This window comes from Haliaeetus albicilla, chromosome 9, assembly GCF_947461875.1.
Source record: "Haliaeetus albicilla chromosome 9, bHalAlb1.1, whole genome shotgun sequence".
Taxonomy (NCBI): domain Eukaryota; kingdom Metazoa; phylum Chordata; class Aves; order Accipitriformes; family Accipitridae; genus Haliaeetus; species Haliaeetus albicilla.
In genome coordinates, this window is record NC_091491.1 from 44,028,203 (window position 1) to 44,043,023 (window position 14,821).

At 45.0% G+C, this 14,821-nt stretch overlaps 1 protein-coding gene across 2 annotated transcripts in view; it reads right to left on the reverse strand.

Moving 5' to 3' along the window:
- Positions 1–6,557: 6,557 nt before the first annotated feature.
- The window catches only part of TSC22D2 (TSC22 domain family member 2), a 31,310-nt gene continuing 23,046 nt past the window's right edge, over positions 6,558–14,821 (reverse strand). For both annotated transcript variants that reach the window (XM_069792996.1, XM_009925894.2), the window contains 2 exons: positions 9,061–9,112; positions 6,558–8,260 (listed from right to left, as the gene is read on the reverse strand). In XM_069792996.1, coding sequence (XP_069649097.1) covers positions 8,000–8,260; positions 9,061–9,112 — 313 coding nt within the window. In that variant the 3' untranslated portion in view covers positions 6,558–7,999. The remainder of the gene's footprint in view (positions 8,261–9,060; positions 9,113–14,821) is intronic.

A 14,821-nucleotide genomic window follows, 5' to 3' on the forward strand; every position in this document is an offset into this window, starting at 1 on the left:
AGGGACTCTGCCCCAGCAGCCAGGGCAGTGAAGGGCAGCTCAGTCGTTTATTGGGACAAGGAGAGGAAACAGTGGTCCGAGGTGGGTCGTTGAGACCTGAGGTGCGCATAGCTTATCCTTAGAAACTGCCTTGAGCGATGTTTGCTCTAAGGTGACAGTTGAGGGGACGCTGATATCCTAGGTTATTCCTTCCAGGCAGTGGGTCTTTATTTTACAACCGCTTTGCATGACGCTGGAAAAGCGCCTTGACGTGAGCACGTGAAACTACTACAAAATTTCCTTTGACCATTAGGCTCTATGTGCTTAGAAAGATCCAACTGTGTGTGACACGACACAACTTGAAAAGACAAAAAAAAAGAAAGAGAATAACCCCCTGCCTTGTTTCTAGGCTCCTGTGAGCAGCAGATGCTCTTTGGTGGCTGTGTAGCGAGGAAGACGAGCCATCGGTGGAGGACGCTCAGGTTAGGGAACATTTAAACAAACTGGGCGTATGTGAGTCCATGGGACCCGACAGGATGCACCTGTGGGAGAGATTCCTGAGGACTGGAAGAAAGATAAAGTCATGCCTATCCTCACGAAGGAGGAGGAGCTGGGAAACTGCAGGCTGGTTCTCCTCACCCTGAGGCAATGGAGCGCAAAGCCTCCTGGAAAATGCCTCCAGGTACAGGGAGGACAAGAAGGTGATCGGGAGTGGTCATCGTTTTACGAACAGGAAAAAGAGCTCAATTAACCTGCCAGCCTTCTGCCAGGAGATGACTGGCTCGGTGGAGGGTGGGACAGCAGTGGATGCTGCTTACCTTTACTTTGGCATGGTTTTCGACACGGCCTCCCGTCACAGCTTTGCAGACAGGCTGGTGAAGTAGGGGCTGGGTAAGTGGACGGTGAGGACCAAGCCCCGGCCAACCCGCTAGGCTCACAGGGCTGCCAGCAGTGGTATGAAATCCCACTGGAGGCCAGTCATTGGTGGAAGTGGCTCCGCAGGGATGGGCCTGGGGTTGGAAAGAGCATGACCAGTGGGTCAAGGTCTCCTTCCCCTCTGCTCAGCACTGCTGAGCACATCTGGAGTGCTGCACTCGCTGCTGCTGGGCTCCCAGTACAACACGGGTGGGGACACACTGGAGCCCAGCACGGAGCTGCAAAGTTGATCTGACATACCAGGGAGCTGAGAGAGTCTGGAGGAGAGGGGGCTCAGGGGATCTGACAAGTGACAGGACAAGCAGCGATAGGCAGACGCTCAAACAGGAGAAATTCCATTTAAACATAGGGAATAAAACTTCTTTGAGGGTGATCAGACCCTGGAAGAGGTTGCCAAGGGAAATGGTGGAGTCTCCATCCTTGGAGACAGTCACCACACGACCGGACAGAGGGCCTGGGCAGCCCGCGGTGCTGGAGCAGGGGCTGGGCCAGGGCATCTCCCGAGGTGCCTGCCGGCCTCAGCTGTGCTCCAACTCTGCAGCTTGCTGCAAAGCGCCAAGCTTGTTTCTTCTCAAAAACCTCAGAGAGCAAGACCCAGGTTATTTCCCCTCTCATGAGACTGCAACTTCTCATTTCCAGGAACTGATAGAGCATCTTTTTTGATACAATGGCCCGCAGCAGAGTACCTTGTCCTGGCAAAGTAACGCAGTACCGCAATTTACAGAAGCGGTCAGGTTCTTCAGTAGAGCTGAACTTGCTGTCCTGTTGAGGTGATGTTATTAACCGTGCACGACTCACTTTTCTCTCAAATCCTTGTCTCTTTTCCCCTGTGAAGCCTTCTCAAGACTGGCTGCAAGACTGCGTTTCAGTAAGGCGCATCAGGATCGGCATACGTCTTGCTTCGCAAGGCAAGGGGTCCCTTTTCTCCTGCCAAGTCTCTCCTAGCTTGCCGTTGCTGCACGACTGGGGCTGCAGCTGCGGTTGGCGCAGCACAGTGACTGCGGCCGCACCTCTGGCATTTTACACCCGCCCGGCACCACGTCGTGCAGCACCAGCTGCGGCTGGGACCGCGCCGGAAGGTTTCCTTCGCCTCGGTACGGCACAAACCGAAAAACGATGGACCCACCGCTGACGTGAAAAACGTCCGGTGATAAAACCGACCTTAGGAGCCGATGTGGCCCACGTGTGTCCGCTCAGCCACAACCACACGGGCCACACAGCGCTTACCTGGTAGCGTCAGCTGTCGCACATCGTCTTAAACAGCCGGGAGGGAATCAAAGAGCTTACAGAACGGGAGCGATCCCCCCTGCTTCGCAACAATTATTACTCGGAAGCCTAAAGGCTGCCACCGGGGCGGTCTGAAACAACCGGTTCACACGGACAGCGGGGAGGCTGGCCGGATACCTAAGGAGGACGCGACCCCCGGCAGGAAGGGGGGACGCCCGAGGACGGCTCTGCCCTGCCGGCCCAGCGCGGCCCGTCTCAGCGCATCTGAGCAACCGGCAACCGGCCGCGGGCAAGAGCGCGGCGGCCCGGGCGGGCGCTGGTGCCGGCGCCGAGGGGCAGCAGGACCCGGAGCTCCGGAGAGCGCCCCCCGCCCCGGGAACCGGCCCGGCCCCCTCCCGCAGGGCCGCGCCTCCGCGCCTCTCCGCCTGCCCGCTGCGCTGCGCCGCCCCGTGGCCGGCGGCCGCCATGGCCGGACAGCGCCGGCCGAGCGGCCCGGCCCCGCCGCCGGCAGCCACCGCGGGCCGAGGGCAGCCCGCGGGCGGGCCGGGAGGCCAGCCCGCGGGCGGGCCGGGAGGCCGCTGCCGTCTCCCCGCCGCCGGGCCGGGAAGCCTCGTCCCCTCCCGGGCAGCAGCCGCTCCGGCCCCGACCGCCCGTTCGGAGCCGGGCGTTCCATCCTCTCCGCCGGGAGTCTCTGCCCCGCTGCCCGCCCCGGCCGAGCAGCCGCAGGTGCCCGAACCCTCGGTCGTGCGTCCACGGAGGGGCTTTTTCCTGTTTAAGGCACAAGCGCCGAGAGAGCAGCAGGCGAACTTCGCGTCAGACACTAATTCTCCTGTTTATCACAGCGCCGCTTTACGGTTCAAGCCCTCGCTGGGCAGAGGCCTGCATCCCCCCCCAGTCACTCCGGGGGCTCCTGGGCAATGCCCCTCGCAGCGTCCTCCCCGACCCAGCGGCCCCGCGCAGCCCCAGTGAAACAGGTACTAAATCATTCCCACCGACCGTACAGAATCCGTGGAAAAACACCGACGGCAGTGTGGGCTGCGGCTGGCTCCCCCAGCACCGCTGCCCAGCAAGCTCGGGCTCCTGCCCCAGGGACAGCAAGCAAAGCCCGTCAGCGGGGAGGGTCTGGGCGCGCAGCTCTCGCCATCAGCTACAAAACCTGCTTGAATCTGGCTCCGAGACACGAACAAGAGAAGACGTGGCGTTACCACCTCAGCCACCACGCAGCAGAGCCTCTCACCTGGTACTTGGGGAAGGAAGAGCCGGCCTAGATGCCGCGGAAAGACAGAGGACCTGGGACTTTGCCAAATGTCACTTCGCCAAATGTCACTTCTCCAGCGCTCTTCAGAAAGGAAAGGGAAAACTTGCGGTCCTTTAGAAAGGGAAAACTCGTGGTCCTTTAACATGAACACAGACTGTCCACGAAGAGAAAAGCACTTGTTAAATCACAAAAGCAGCATATCAGATGGTGTCAGCAGAAATAAATGCCCTTGCGTGCTCATGGGGGGGGCAGGAGGGGGGAAATCAAGGAAAGATGGCTGTACTGGCTCTTGAACTCAGAATTGCCACATCCCACACCTCAGTGATATAGGTGACTTGCCTTTCTGGGGCATGTTAATAGAAACGCAAAGAAACTTGCTCAAACTAAAATTTGAGGGGGCTGATTTGCTAGACTGTTGCTCAACTGAAATCTTAACTTAGACCACGAAACACTGTGAATCCGTTACTGAAGAGCAAAGCTTTTTCAGAAAAGACAGGCCCTGACTAGCCCAGTGCTTTGTCTCGAGCAGAGGTGGTAGCAGATGCTATGAAGAAGGACAGACAAGTTCAGCCACCCTTTACAGTTCATTGCCCTCTTCACATCCAGAAGGGTTGTGCAGGGGTGGCAAGAGGGTACATCACTTTTCATCAACCTGCTGCCCAAGAATCTGCCTAACCCCTTTCAGAACATCCTACCTGCCTCCACAACATCCCGTGGCAGCCAGCTCCAAAGTTCACGTTCTGCTACATGAAAAAATATGCATTCCCTGTAGGTGAGATCTGGTGAGTAACAGTTCTGTGCTCATCTCCCCCGTCACCTTCTCTGGAGACTCTGGGCTGCTTCTGTCAGCCTTCCCACAGCCTTCTCAGGCTCTCCTCATTAAGCCTTTCCTCCACATCCTCCACTGTTTTTGTAGCCTTTCCCTGCATGTTCCATCACGTCTTTGTTGAGACACAGGGGCTAATTCAAAGCTCAGCATCATTGCTTTGAGACCTTTCTGCTCTGATGTGCTTTCTGCTACGACTGCAGCCTCCCTTCCACCCGTGCCAAGCAGGCACACGGTCTTAGGGTCAGCCCCGTTTCAAAGCACAGCGAGTCCAGTAGCTGGATTACTTCTCTATTCGTTATGCTGAAGCTATGGAATAATTTCAAAGACGCATTTCCAGGAAAATGCAACAGCACTGCTTCCCACAGAGGACGGCATCACATCTCAAGAGGCCACTTTCACACACGGCTCCCTAAACACAGTCATTGCCCTAAAAAAAGCACCCAAAAGCAATTAGCTGACACCGAGCAGCAGGGAGCAGCGGGCACGGCTGCCTGCACCCATTCACAGCACCAGCCAGAGCCTTGAGCATGGGGAGCACAGATCTCTTTGTCACTCAGCCTTCGATGCAAACGCTGACGGGCGGTTGATTGACGTCGCTGGTGCCGTCACACGTAAGGACAACAAAGAAAGGCTTTACAGCAGCGGGAAGCTGACAGACACTGTGTGCACAAAGCAGTGCAGCAGCCAATACAGCCCGACAGTAACACGATCATTTGTCAATAAGCCTTTCTTCCCCCGCTCTGAAATCAAACATTTAGTAACATCAAGATGATCTCACATTGAGGAACTGCATTTCTTTCTCTCCCCAGGCAGCAGCCTCAGACTGCCTCTCGGGAAGAGACAGCAGCAATTCAAAGACCCTTTTCTGCCATTTTATAGCGTTCTCGCACAGCAAGCAGAGTTGGCATTTAGCACTGAATACAACTTACCGCTAGGAGAAAACTAAACCCAAAAACCAAAACCAAACCTGACAGGAGTGGAGCAAAGCAAACAAAGGATTTCTAAGAGGATCAGTTTAATCTTTGTTTCATCCCTTTTTCAGCAGATTTACTAAATGCTTTTTTCTTTCAGAGGAAAAAACCTCTCCAGAATACCTGTGTCTAAGTGGATCTAATCATCACTGTAGGGCAGAGCTCACACAAAGACAACTCCACACAGCAAGGTCACAAGCATTACACGAGAGGGAGAGGAGATACAAAGACCCCCAGCTCCACGGGAACACAGAGGTGCTTAGGACTGTCTTCTCATTGGCTTGATTCTCTACTTCTACCATCAGCAGGTCATTAACAACTTCAGTCATGTTTCAAATGTCTCCTTTCTATTTCACTCCTTAAGAATGAATTGACAGTTAGACTGTTTCCTCTGTAAAAGTTTTAATCGACTATTCATCTGAAGGATTTCTGTTCCCAAAAGTTCCCCCCATTTGTCCCTTTTTACTTACTTTACCAGCTACATCCTTACTGTATAGCTGGACAGAGCCATTGATCATGCTGGAGGAAAAATACACTTAGCCACTGAAATACTTTGTTTTCTAATTTGTATGCAAAGCTCTTGTTTCAGTAAAGGATTTACAGAAGGATACATGCATCCTTAGAGCAGGCCAAGAGCACCAATCTACAACTGAAGATAATTTTTAGTGTATTACTTCAGCAAGTACTTTTTTATAAATACGTATATATACACACACACACAGCTTTTTTGAACTGTGTTGTGAACTGATGCTTACCATGAAGGTGTGATGCTCTAAGTTTCTGGAACACAGGACAAGGATGCTTCCTTGAGATCTGAAGACACCAAAACTTGCAGTTTCCAGTGTTGATTCTTTTGTTTTACCTAACACATAAACCTGACCACAGTTAGACATATACAAGGATAAGAGATTGAAGCAAACATCTGCAGGCAGCCTGACGAAATAGGTACAGGCTCAAGAGTGCACTGGACTGCAGCACACTGGGGTGCCGACTCGACTGCGCCCACGACGCCTGCCTGGGAAGGCATGCTGTGCCCTTTGCTCTTGTAGGTGTTTCTGTAAAGTAAATTCTTGGTTTTAAACACACCCCAAGACCGCAAACTGTTCCAACACCCCAGCACACAGCCAAATGTTAATTTATATATATCAGTGCAAAACCAAAACCAATGGGGTCACTGACAACATCAGAATTATGCTTCTCCTAGAATAAAGGAAAAAAGTCTGCTGCAAGAGAAGTGGTTATAATTTTGGCATTATTCTATGACTGGCCCACTGAAGTTACCTTTCTTCATTTTGTTAAGGAAAAAAGTGCTACTGAATTTAGTTACACTGTAACAACATCTACAGCCAAAAAAAAATTCAACAAAACTGCAGTTTAATTTCAGAAAATGTGTTAAAATATATATATTTATACATCAATTTGACACACTGTGTTAGTTTACACAAATGATGGTCTCTCTTGAAACTGTATTTATGAAATGTACATTTTTAATTTAAATACTCAGTATACACTGCACTTAATCTGCATGTTGCATTTATTAAATACATTAAAATCTGCAATGTAACAAAACGTTTTCTGCATACGAAATTCAAAACACCATTTTAAATGAACAAAAGATGGCTCACTTCATTTATTTTTTTTTTTTTAAACAACTAGTGCATAGCACACTAGCTCAGCTCCACCAACACCAGCTGTTCTTTCTTTTTTTATTTGACATTGTTCACAGACTATTACATATTACAATAAGAGTGCTGGATAAAAACATGAGGTACGAAAGTGGTTCAAAGATTACAGGTCATGCAGATCATGCTAGACAGCAAAGAAAGTTGTGAATGAGAAAACACTAAATAAAAATACATAAAGAATGTGCATTATAAAATAAAAAAACTCAATTACACAGCTTTGCTTCTTTGGTTACAAAGTAGGTTGAACAATTTCACAGCTTTTTATTCCCACCCAAAAAAAAAAAAAAATACGAAATGTCAAAAAGCAGAGGAATCATGGCAATTTCTCTCTATTAGAAAGTAGAAACAGAAATGAGCAAAGTTTTCTTCATCAAAATAGCCCATCAATTATTTATTATATCACAATAACTGGTGACTACCTGTACAGATGCACTATGGTCTTCATACTTACACTCTATACAAAATTTACATTCAAGCTGGATCTTTACTACCGTAAATAAATACCAAAGGTAAATTGCCATTAGTGTTAGAAATATGCCAGGATTCTTTTGTTCAATTATTGCCTAAACATTTTATCTATTAAACGCAATCCCATCTATCATTTTACTGATACATATATTTATTAAAAAAAATTAAAAAAGTTCTGTGACATTGTTCATGTACATTATGAAAATAGCAGCCCTGTAATAAATAAAACAAATAAATGAAACTAATGTAGGCAAATGTTACTTATATTGAAAGAACAGTGGCTCTTAAGATGAATTGTTACTTCTTACCAGATAGCAAGGCTCAAAGTAATCCATGGGAAATGGAAACCTTGGAGAGCCACCAAAGCTCTTAAAGACCTCACTCCTGCACGCCAAGCAAATGCATTATTTGCATTAGTAACTCCTTGTACGACTTCCCTTGTGCACTGATGACATAACGGACACCAACTGCACTTCATGATATACCAGTGAGGGACAGCTCTTGGAGAATGATTGTCTAATACTGAAAAGGCCAAACACACAACAGAAGCATGGCTACTCGCTTTCATTTAAAGTGGAAAGAACATCAGTGGCACACAAGGACAGACCGCTCTCAGGTTTTTGTTTTCAAAGGAGGCAAGAAAGCTTTACGCTGAGGAGACATTCGGCTGCTGTGGAGGTTGCGTTGGCTGCGGAGGCTGTGCTATCACTGTTTGCGCTTGTGAAGTGCTACTAGGATTGGCCTGTTGGGTTGAAAGTTGGGATAACTGATCACTGTTTGAAAGAGATTTTAACAGTGCGTTTTCTCGTTCAAGTAAAGAGTTTCTTTCAACTAATTCTTTTATTTGTTCCTTCAGGACTTCCACTTCTTCTCTTACTGCATACATCAAATGGCTTTTCACTAGATCCTGTGAAGAACAAGTTAACAGTTACACCAAGTGAAAGAACAGTTTCATTCCACTCCAGCCCCAGGATTTACTTTTACTGCTTTCACTGAAGTGGTAAGCCTGGAAAACTAAAGCACTCGTCACTAAAAATATATGAATAAATTAGCCTTCAAGAGCAAATAACCTAGCCCTTTTATTCACTGTAAAGTGGCCCTTACATCAGAAGCTTTGTTTCCAGCATTCAGCATTAAGTTCTAGTCACCTCGGTTACACTGAAGACAAGGACTAGAATTACGTTCCAGCTGCTCCACACTGAATGGAAGTATCAGCTCTGAAGCTTTGAGCTGGAGGTAGGAGTCTGCATTACGCAATCCCAAGCACTGAGGTGTACAAGAACCAAGAAATAAGAAAGCCTCTAAATCAGCAGGAGCGTAAATCAAGCATAGATAACTGAAGCTGAACAAAATGTCAAGGATGGCATAGCGTTAAGTGCCAATTGAGAAAAAACTGGTGATGAACTTTATTAAAGTAAGAGACTTAAATGCATTATTTATTTTCAGCACCTCTTTAAGTTCCATCAGCTTGTTCACAGAAATTCATAGGAAAATTCATTTAAGAACATTTCTGGGCCAACAGTAAAGGCAATCATGGTTTGTGGCCATCCCATACTTGATACAGAAAATCCATTTTTCAAATGATGGTCTCAGTCTGACCTGACTGAAGGGACAGTACAGATGCACAGAAACGCAATACAGCTGGAAACTTATGCTCAATGACAAACCACTCATCCTAACAGAAATAACAACTTATTTTTTACTTACCATTGCCTGTTCTATTTTGTTGTCAATGGCAACAACGCTTGCACCAGATGCACTGTAAATATAAGGAGAAAACTTTGTGAGTATTACTGCATCACTCAGTTAAAACTATGCACCCACTGGCACCCACAGGACTCCTAGAACATGCTTTCACTGGAAGGCTAAAGCTTCAGATTCAAGAATTTGGTACACAATCATGGGGTTTTTCCTCCCCCTCCCTGTATTTCCCAGTACAGTTAGAGCTCTTAAGAGGCACTGCTCCTTCAGTTTATAATTCCTCAGGCTATGCTTATGACACTCATAACCAGAAAAACACATTAGAATAAACAGTATATTAACTGCTTTGATTCCTTGCCTCATTTTTCAGCTTTCTTCACTGGGGAAAACAGGGATTCATGGGATATTCACAGGGTCCTTACTTCTAGTTTTATTTCTGCTAAATTGCTTTTCTAAAGCATTGAAGAAAAAAAACCCATTATAATATTTGTTCTCTGGCTTTACTTGAAGACTACTTTCCAGTTAAAAAGTTCCTGGATCAGCACTGTATTTACAACTTTGCAACTGAGCAACGGTAGTCAACAGAAGAGTAAGACATGACCAAAGCCCTGAACTCCACAAGCGCACTTACTTGGTTTCAATGAATCCTCACTGGATCACATTTAACATCTAAGAAATGCGCTGCAGCTGGCTGGTTACAGTTAGGGTTAGCCTTGTTCCAAAGACATACTAGTGCAGAACAGTCTAACAAAACACCTCAGTCATCACTATAAGAATGTGTATTTACTGCGCGAAACAAGATGTTCAACTACATCTTTAAATCGCAGGTTACGGCAATCCAGGCCTTAATATTTTTGGTGTGTTTTCCAAGTCACAAGACAGGAACACAAGCCAGTCGCTCACTCGTAACTCTCTGGAGTCGGAATTTCAGGGGGCTGGGGGTGTCCCTGTGCTCTTGCAGGCTCTGATCTCTCTGTTTGGAGAGAAGCTGCAGCTCTCCCCAGGAGGTCAGACAGGGCAGCCCGCACTGCCCACTCCAGCGCAGGAACACCCCCCCAGCAGCCAGAGAATGCTCCATCCACACACATGCTCTCTCGGTCCCATACTCTGCACGTCTGCCCTCCCACACTAGGTCTCAGTGGTCCGACTTTACTCCACAGCTCTGTGTCTGACGTGAGACGGCAGTTCTTGGGCTATTTAGCAGGCCCGCCAGTGATAACTACTGATAACGCTCCCCCAGAGAGGGAAGTTGCTATCAGCAGCGTGCAGCTACGTTTAAAAAAAAGTTAACATACGGGAAAAATGCAAGGTTTGTGGTCATGCTTGGAAACTCGCCTCTCTGAAAATATGTAACGCTCACTGAAACCAAGTGTTAAGAATAAACTACTTAAGGCTTTTTAAAATGAGTACTGGCAATATGCTCAGCAGTATTAGTTACATGCATGAAACAAAGCTCAACTATTGAAAGAATATGACGCTATTTACAGAAATCCATTTTAACAAGTCTCACAAGAATTGTCAGTACCTAGCACCAAGTATTTGCAAGAGAGGGCATCAGCTTTTCAGACTGAGGGAGTAACAGCCTCTATGTCTAAATTGAGCAAAGCTAGTAATCTAAATCAAAAGCGCTGAACACCCATTTCACAAGAAAACTGTTCCAGTGTCTTCCTGTCTTCTAAGCCTCTTTTCAAGCCATATTTGTGGTAAAACTCCTCAGAACACAAAGTCTTTATAATTCATGATAAGGTTAAGTATTCCTTTCCATCTTGAATTAATGTGTTTCAGATCTATCTGAAACTGTCCAGAACATGTGTGTTCAAGAGTCATTGAAATCCCCAGGACTGCTCCATGCCCTGACACAGCCTCTCATGAACACCACTCTAGAAGTCAGGTGAGGCAGCTCTGAAGAGATAAAGACAAGAGGAGCAAAATTAAAGCAAACAGCACACTTTGTAGTGGGATCTGCTTCTGCATCTTTACAGTGTAATTATACACCTTTCATCAATACTTTTCTAGTTAAATTTGAGATCAGGACTTTGTTCTTCTGTTCCTGTTTCAACTGTTTCGCAGTGTGATTATCTAAAAAATAAAGTCCACTACACCACTCAAAGTTAAGGCATTCAATCAGTTCCATGAAAAACCCTCTCAAGTGGAAGATAGGCAGTCTTCCCCTTAATCACCTGAAACACTCATTACTGGCATGGCATGCTGCAGAAGCACCTTTCCCATGCTGTACCTTGTGCTCCAAATTCTCGCCTGCCCTTTAAATGAGTACAGTGTTCACAATGTGGGTATAAAAACTGTCCCTCTCCTACATGTGATTTGAATGCATCTAGAGAAACTGTTGCTCTCCACCCATATTTTACACTTAAACTGATACTAATAGGCAGTGCTGAAAGCCATGAGTAGTTTATACACTACTTTTATTCCTTCCAATGTTCTTGTTGCCCTTATCCCCAGAACAGCTTGCACTAGCATTGAAGTACCAAGTCAGGATTCCAGACCTGCTCCCTGCACAAATCCCAGTGTCCATCCTGCTTGTCTCCAGCAGGCTGAGTCCAGGACCATGCAGACCACCACCCACCCACCCCAGGACAAGTTCCATGCTGACAGAGCAGCCTTCAGTTAGTCAGACACAGTTTTGTCCTGATGACAGTATTTCATTTCCCTTTCGAAAAGCATATGAGAATTAGATTTTATGCTAGCACAATTCCCATATGATTCTGTCCTTTATTCATTTTATAATGCTCCCCTCAACAAATAGCTCCTGTGAGAAATTCAAAAGCAGAGTGCTACAGTGCCAGCTATTCTTACGGTACAGTCCAAATATGCTGCCAAATCTTAAGATTTTGTATTTTTCTCAAATCCTTGACTGTTGATATCAAATCTCAGTTTGCATAAAAATATTTTATCCCACGGCTGCAGAATGAAATTTATAGATACAATCCAGTCCTTATGAAAAGGCGAGGAAAAAAAAAATCTGTTAAGGCTTTTTAGAAGTCAAATATCCATCAGACTGGAAAGTTTGATACATTCTGTGAGTGCACCATCCACTGTATATCCAATGCCTCGACTTGCAAATTCTTGAGTTAGAAGTGGAAAGACACTGTTCAGCTCTTAGAAGAAAAGACCAATTACTATGCTGTGCTTTCAGACAAAGTTGATTACTCCAGGAACTACAGACATCTGACAATTATTGTCAAAGCTGTAATACATAAAAAAAATCCACATCAAGTAACATAGGGCAGTTGAAAAGCATGCACTAGGCATATAATTTTTTTGTTTGTTTTTTTTTTGGTAACTGCAAACCTCCCCCCCCCCCAACTCAAACTGAGCTTTTGCAGCCAACTAGCTACCATACATACACACTGTAATTTAAAAGAACAATTCAGTTTGACTTGGACCTCCAAGTTAAGGTTACATAAATGAAGGCTCTGACCAAAGAGAGGTTGTATCGGTATACCAAGATCACTCTGAAGCCCATCAAGTAGAAGGCAAGATTTATAGTTGGCAAAAATGACAAAGATTACCAAGTACAGTTTGCCATTTCCAGAGATGCATGGTAAAACTAATATTTTTCTACCTTACACACCAGATAGGCAAAACCCTATTTCATCTGAGAAATCCTCATTTTCATTTTTAAAAAAAAATCTTAGTGGCTTAAATGTAAATTTTTTCACATTTTACATTGAAAGATGAAGGGGAAAGCCAGATTTTGACTGCTAACAACACTGCTCAGCTATAGCTCACAATCAGGTATGCAGCGTTGGGGACAAAGTGTTTTATCAAATACTTACAGCTTGCACCTCAAAATTCTTTCAGTTGTATTTTAGGTATATTTCTTCTCTATGCCTACAACTCAAGAATAGCACTGTAATTTTTTTTGTTTGTTTCAAATGTCTTGCAAACAAAGTGACAGAAGTGTCTTGGACAATCACGTACATACAGATTAAGAAAACGGGAAGAGAACTGGCCAGTCTAAGTGCAAGTCTGATTTCTAATGCATGTTACACAACATACAACAATCACACCTTTCCACAGCACAGCACACTCTTAAAAGTCTTGGTAAAATTCTGACTTCATTGCTGCAAAAACTTTTCCAATGGAGACATGGTATCCCAAGAGTATGGTAAGGTATTATTGGAAAGATGTTTCAGTATCATCAACAAGCTATAGTACTGTTAAAGTGTTTGGTAGCCCTGTTAGCACAACATGTATCAGTGTAGAACTTAAGTGAAAATACAGATATTATATTATGACCAAACAAGTGTTCTTTGTAAAGCATAATTTTGCAGTTCAAGAAAGCTTACTTACTACAGACTATTCCAAACAACACTGTTCACAGAATGGGAAAGTGATTGAAGGGATTAATGGAAAAAATGAGGAAGAATGGATCAGAAGACAGAAAAAAAGGTTAATGTCTTAATGTTAACTTGTTAATGGCTGGAGGAAAATTTCACCATCAACATCACCTCACATTTGTAGGCATCAAGATCTGTTTCAATGGTGAATTCAACTAGCACCATTGTAGTCAGCTTGGTGTTTTCACCATTAATGTCTTTAGATATAATTGTCATCCTTCCAAGAGTCATGTTCTCACTTCAAAATTCACTTTGCAATGTAGGTAGAAAGACTAGGAATCAAACTTAAAAATAAAGGCATTTGCAGCTTAATTCACTCCGTATGCTTAAAAAAAAAAAGAACACAGTGGTTCATTTTTAGAGATTCCACAGTCCTCAATAATGTGTGTATTTTATGCCAGTGTTGGATGCATTAAGAATGAGAGTTATAAACAGCCCTACTTTGGCATTGTCAAGTACTACATTAGGTAATAGTGTTTCACATTTAAATGAGACCGCAAATCCTACTGACTGGATGATGTAAACCAACTTTGAAGCTTCAAGTTTTTTAGTCAATAACAAAAAACATTCTGGATTCAGCTGTATTACTGATTATCTGCATACTACTTTCCCAAGGAATTTCTCAGCAGCAAGTCACCCCCCAAGAGGTTGCCAGAATGCATGAGTTTTCTTGCTTTTTCTTGCTCTTAATGTTTCTTTTAAATTTTAGCATCAAGAGTTACTGTACTCTTGCTCACCTCATGCTTTTAGATACATAAAACCTATCATTCAACATTGCTAATCCTGCAAGAGTGGAAAAGACCGCCAGCAGAACAGACTACAAAAGGGTAAACTGATGCTAGCAAGAGTCTTGTACAACAGCCTCTATAGACAACTCTTCCTTTAAAGCACTAGATCTACTTTGCTTTAGGTGGAAGTGGAAAAGATGTTACATGCTGTAGTCTCAGACAGACATCCCTGAACCAAGTGATCTCCCCTAGCTCTTCCATTGTTACTGCTTTAAATCAAATTATCAAGCAACCTTTCTGGAAGGAACAGTAAGGTACCTTGAAGTGTTCCCACATTTGTTTTGCTCACAAGTGAGCTACAGACTAAAACCGTGTGTTAATTTATACTTTCCCTCATTGGTTTACTCATTTATGAGCTACTGTAGTGACTTAGCCATGCACTCTTCATGTCTTACCACTAGTTGAGCTATTTAGTCCATCCAGAGAAACTTTATCTGTTCTTGAAACAGTTAAGGCATGTTTAATTAGCCTCCATCCAATTATGAGATTTTATAATGATAGTTTCCCAATGTAATCAATTATCCAGCATTGAAAGAGTATGCAAGTATTTCAGATTTTCATCATTGTTCTTTGTCAAAGCCATGTGAGAAAGTTTGAGGCAGTGAATTCACAGCCTCA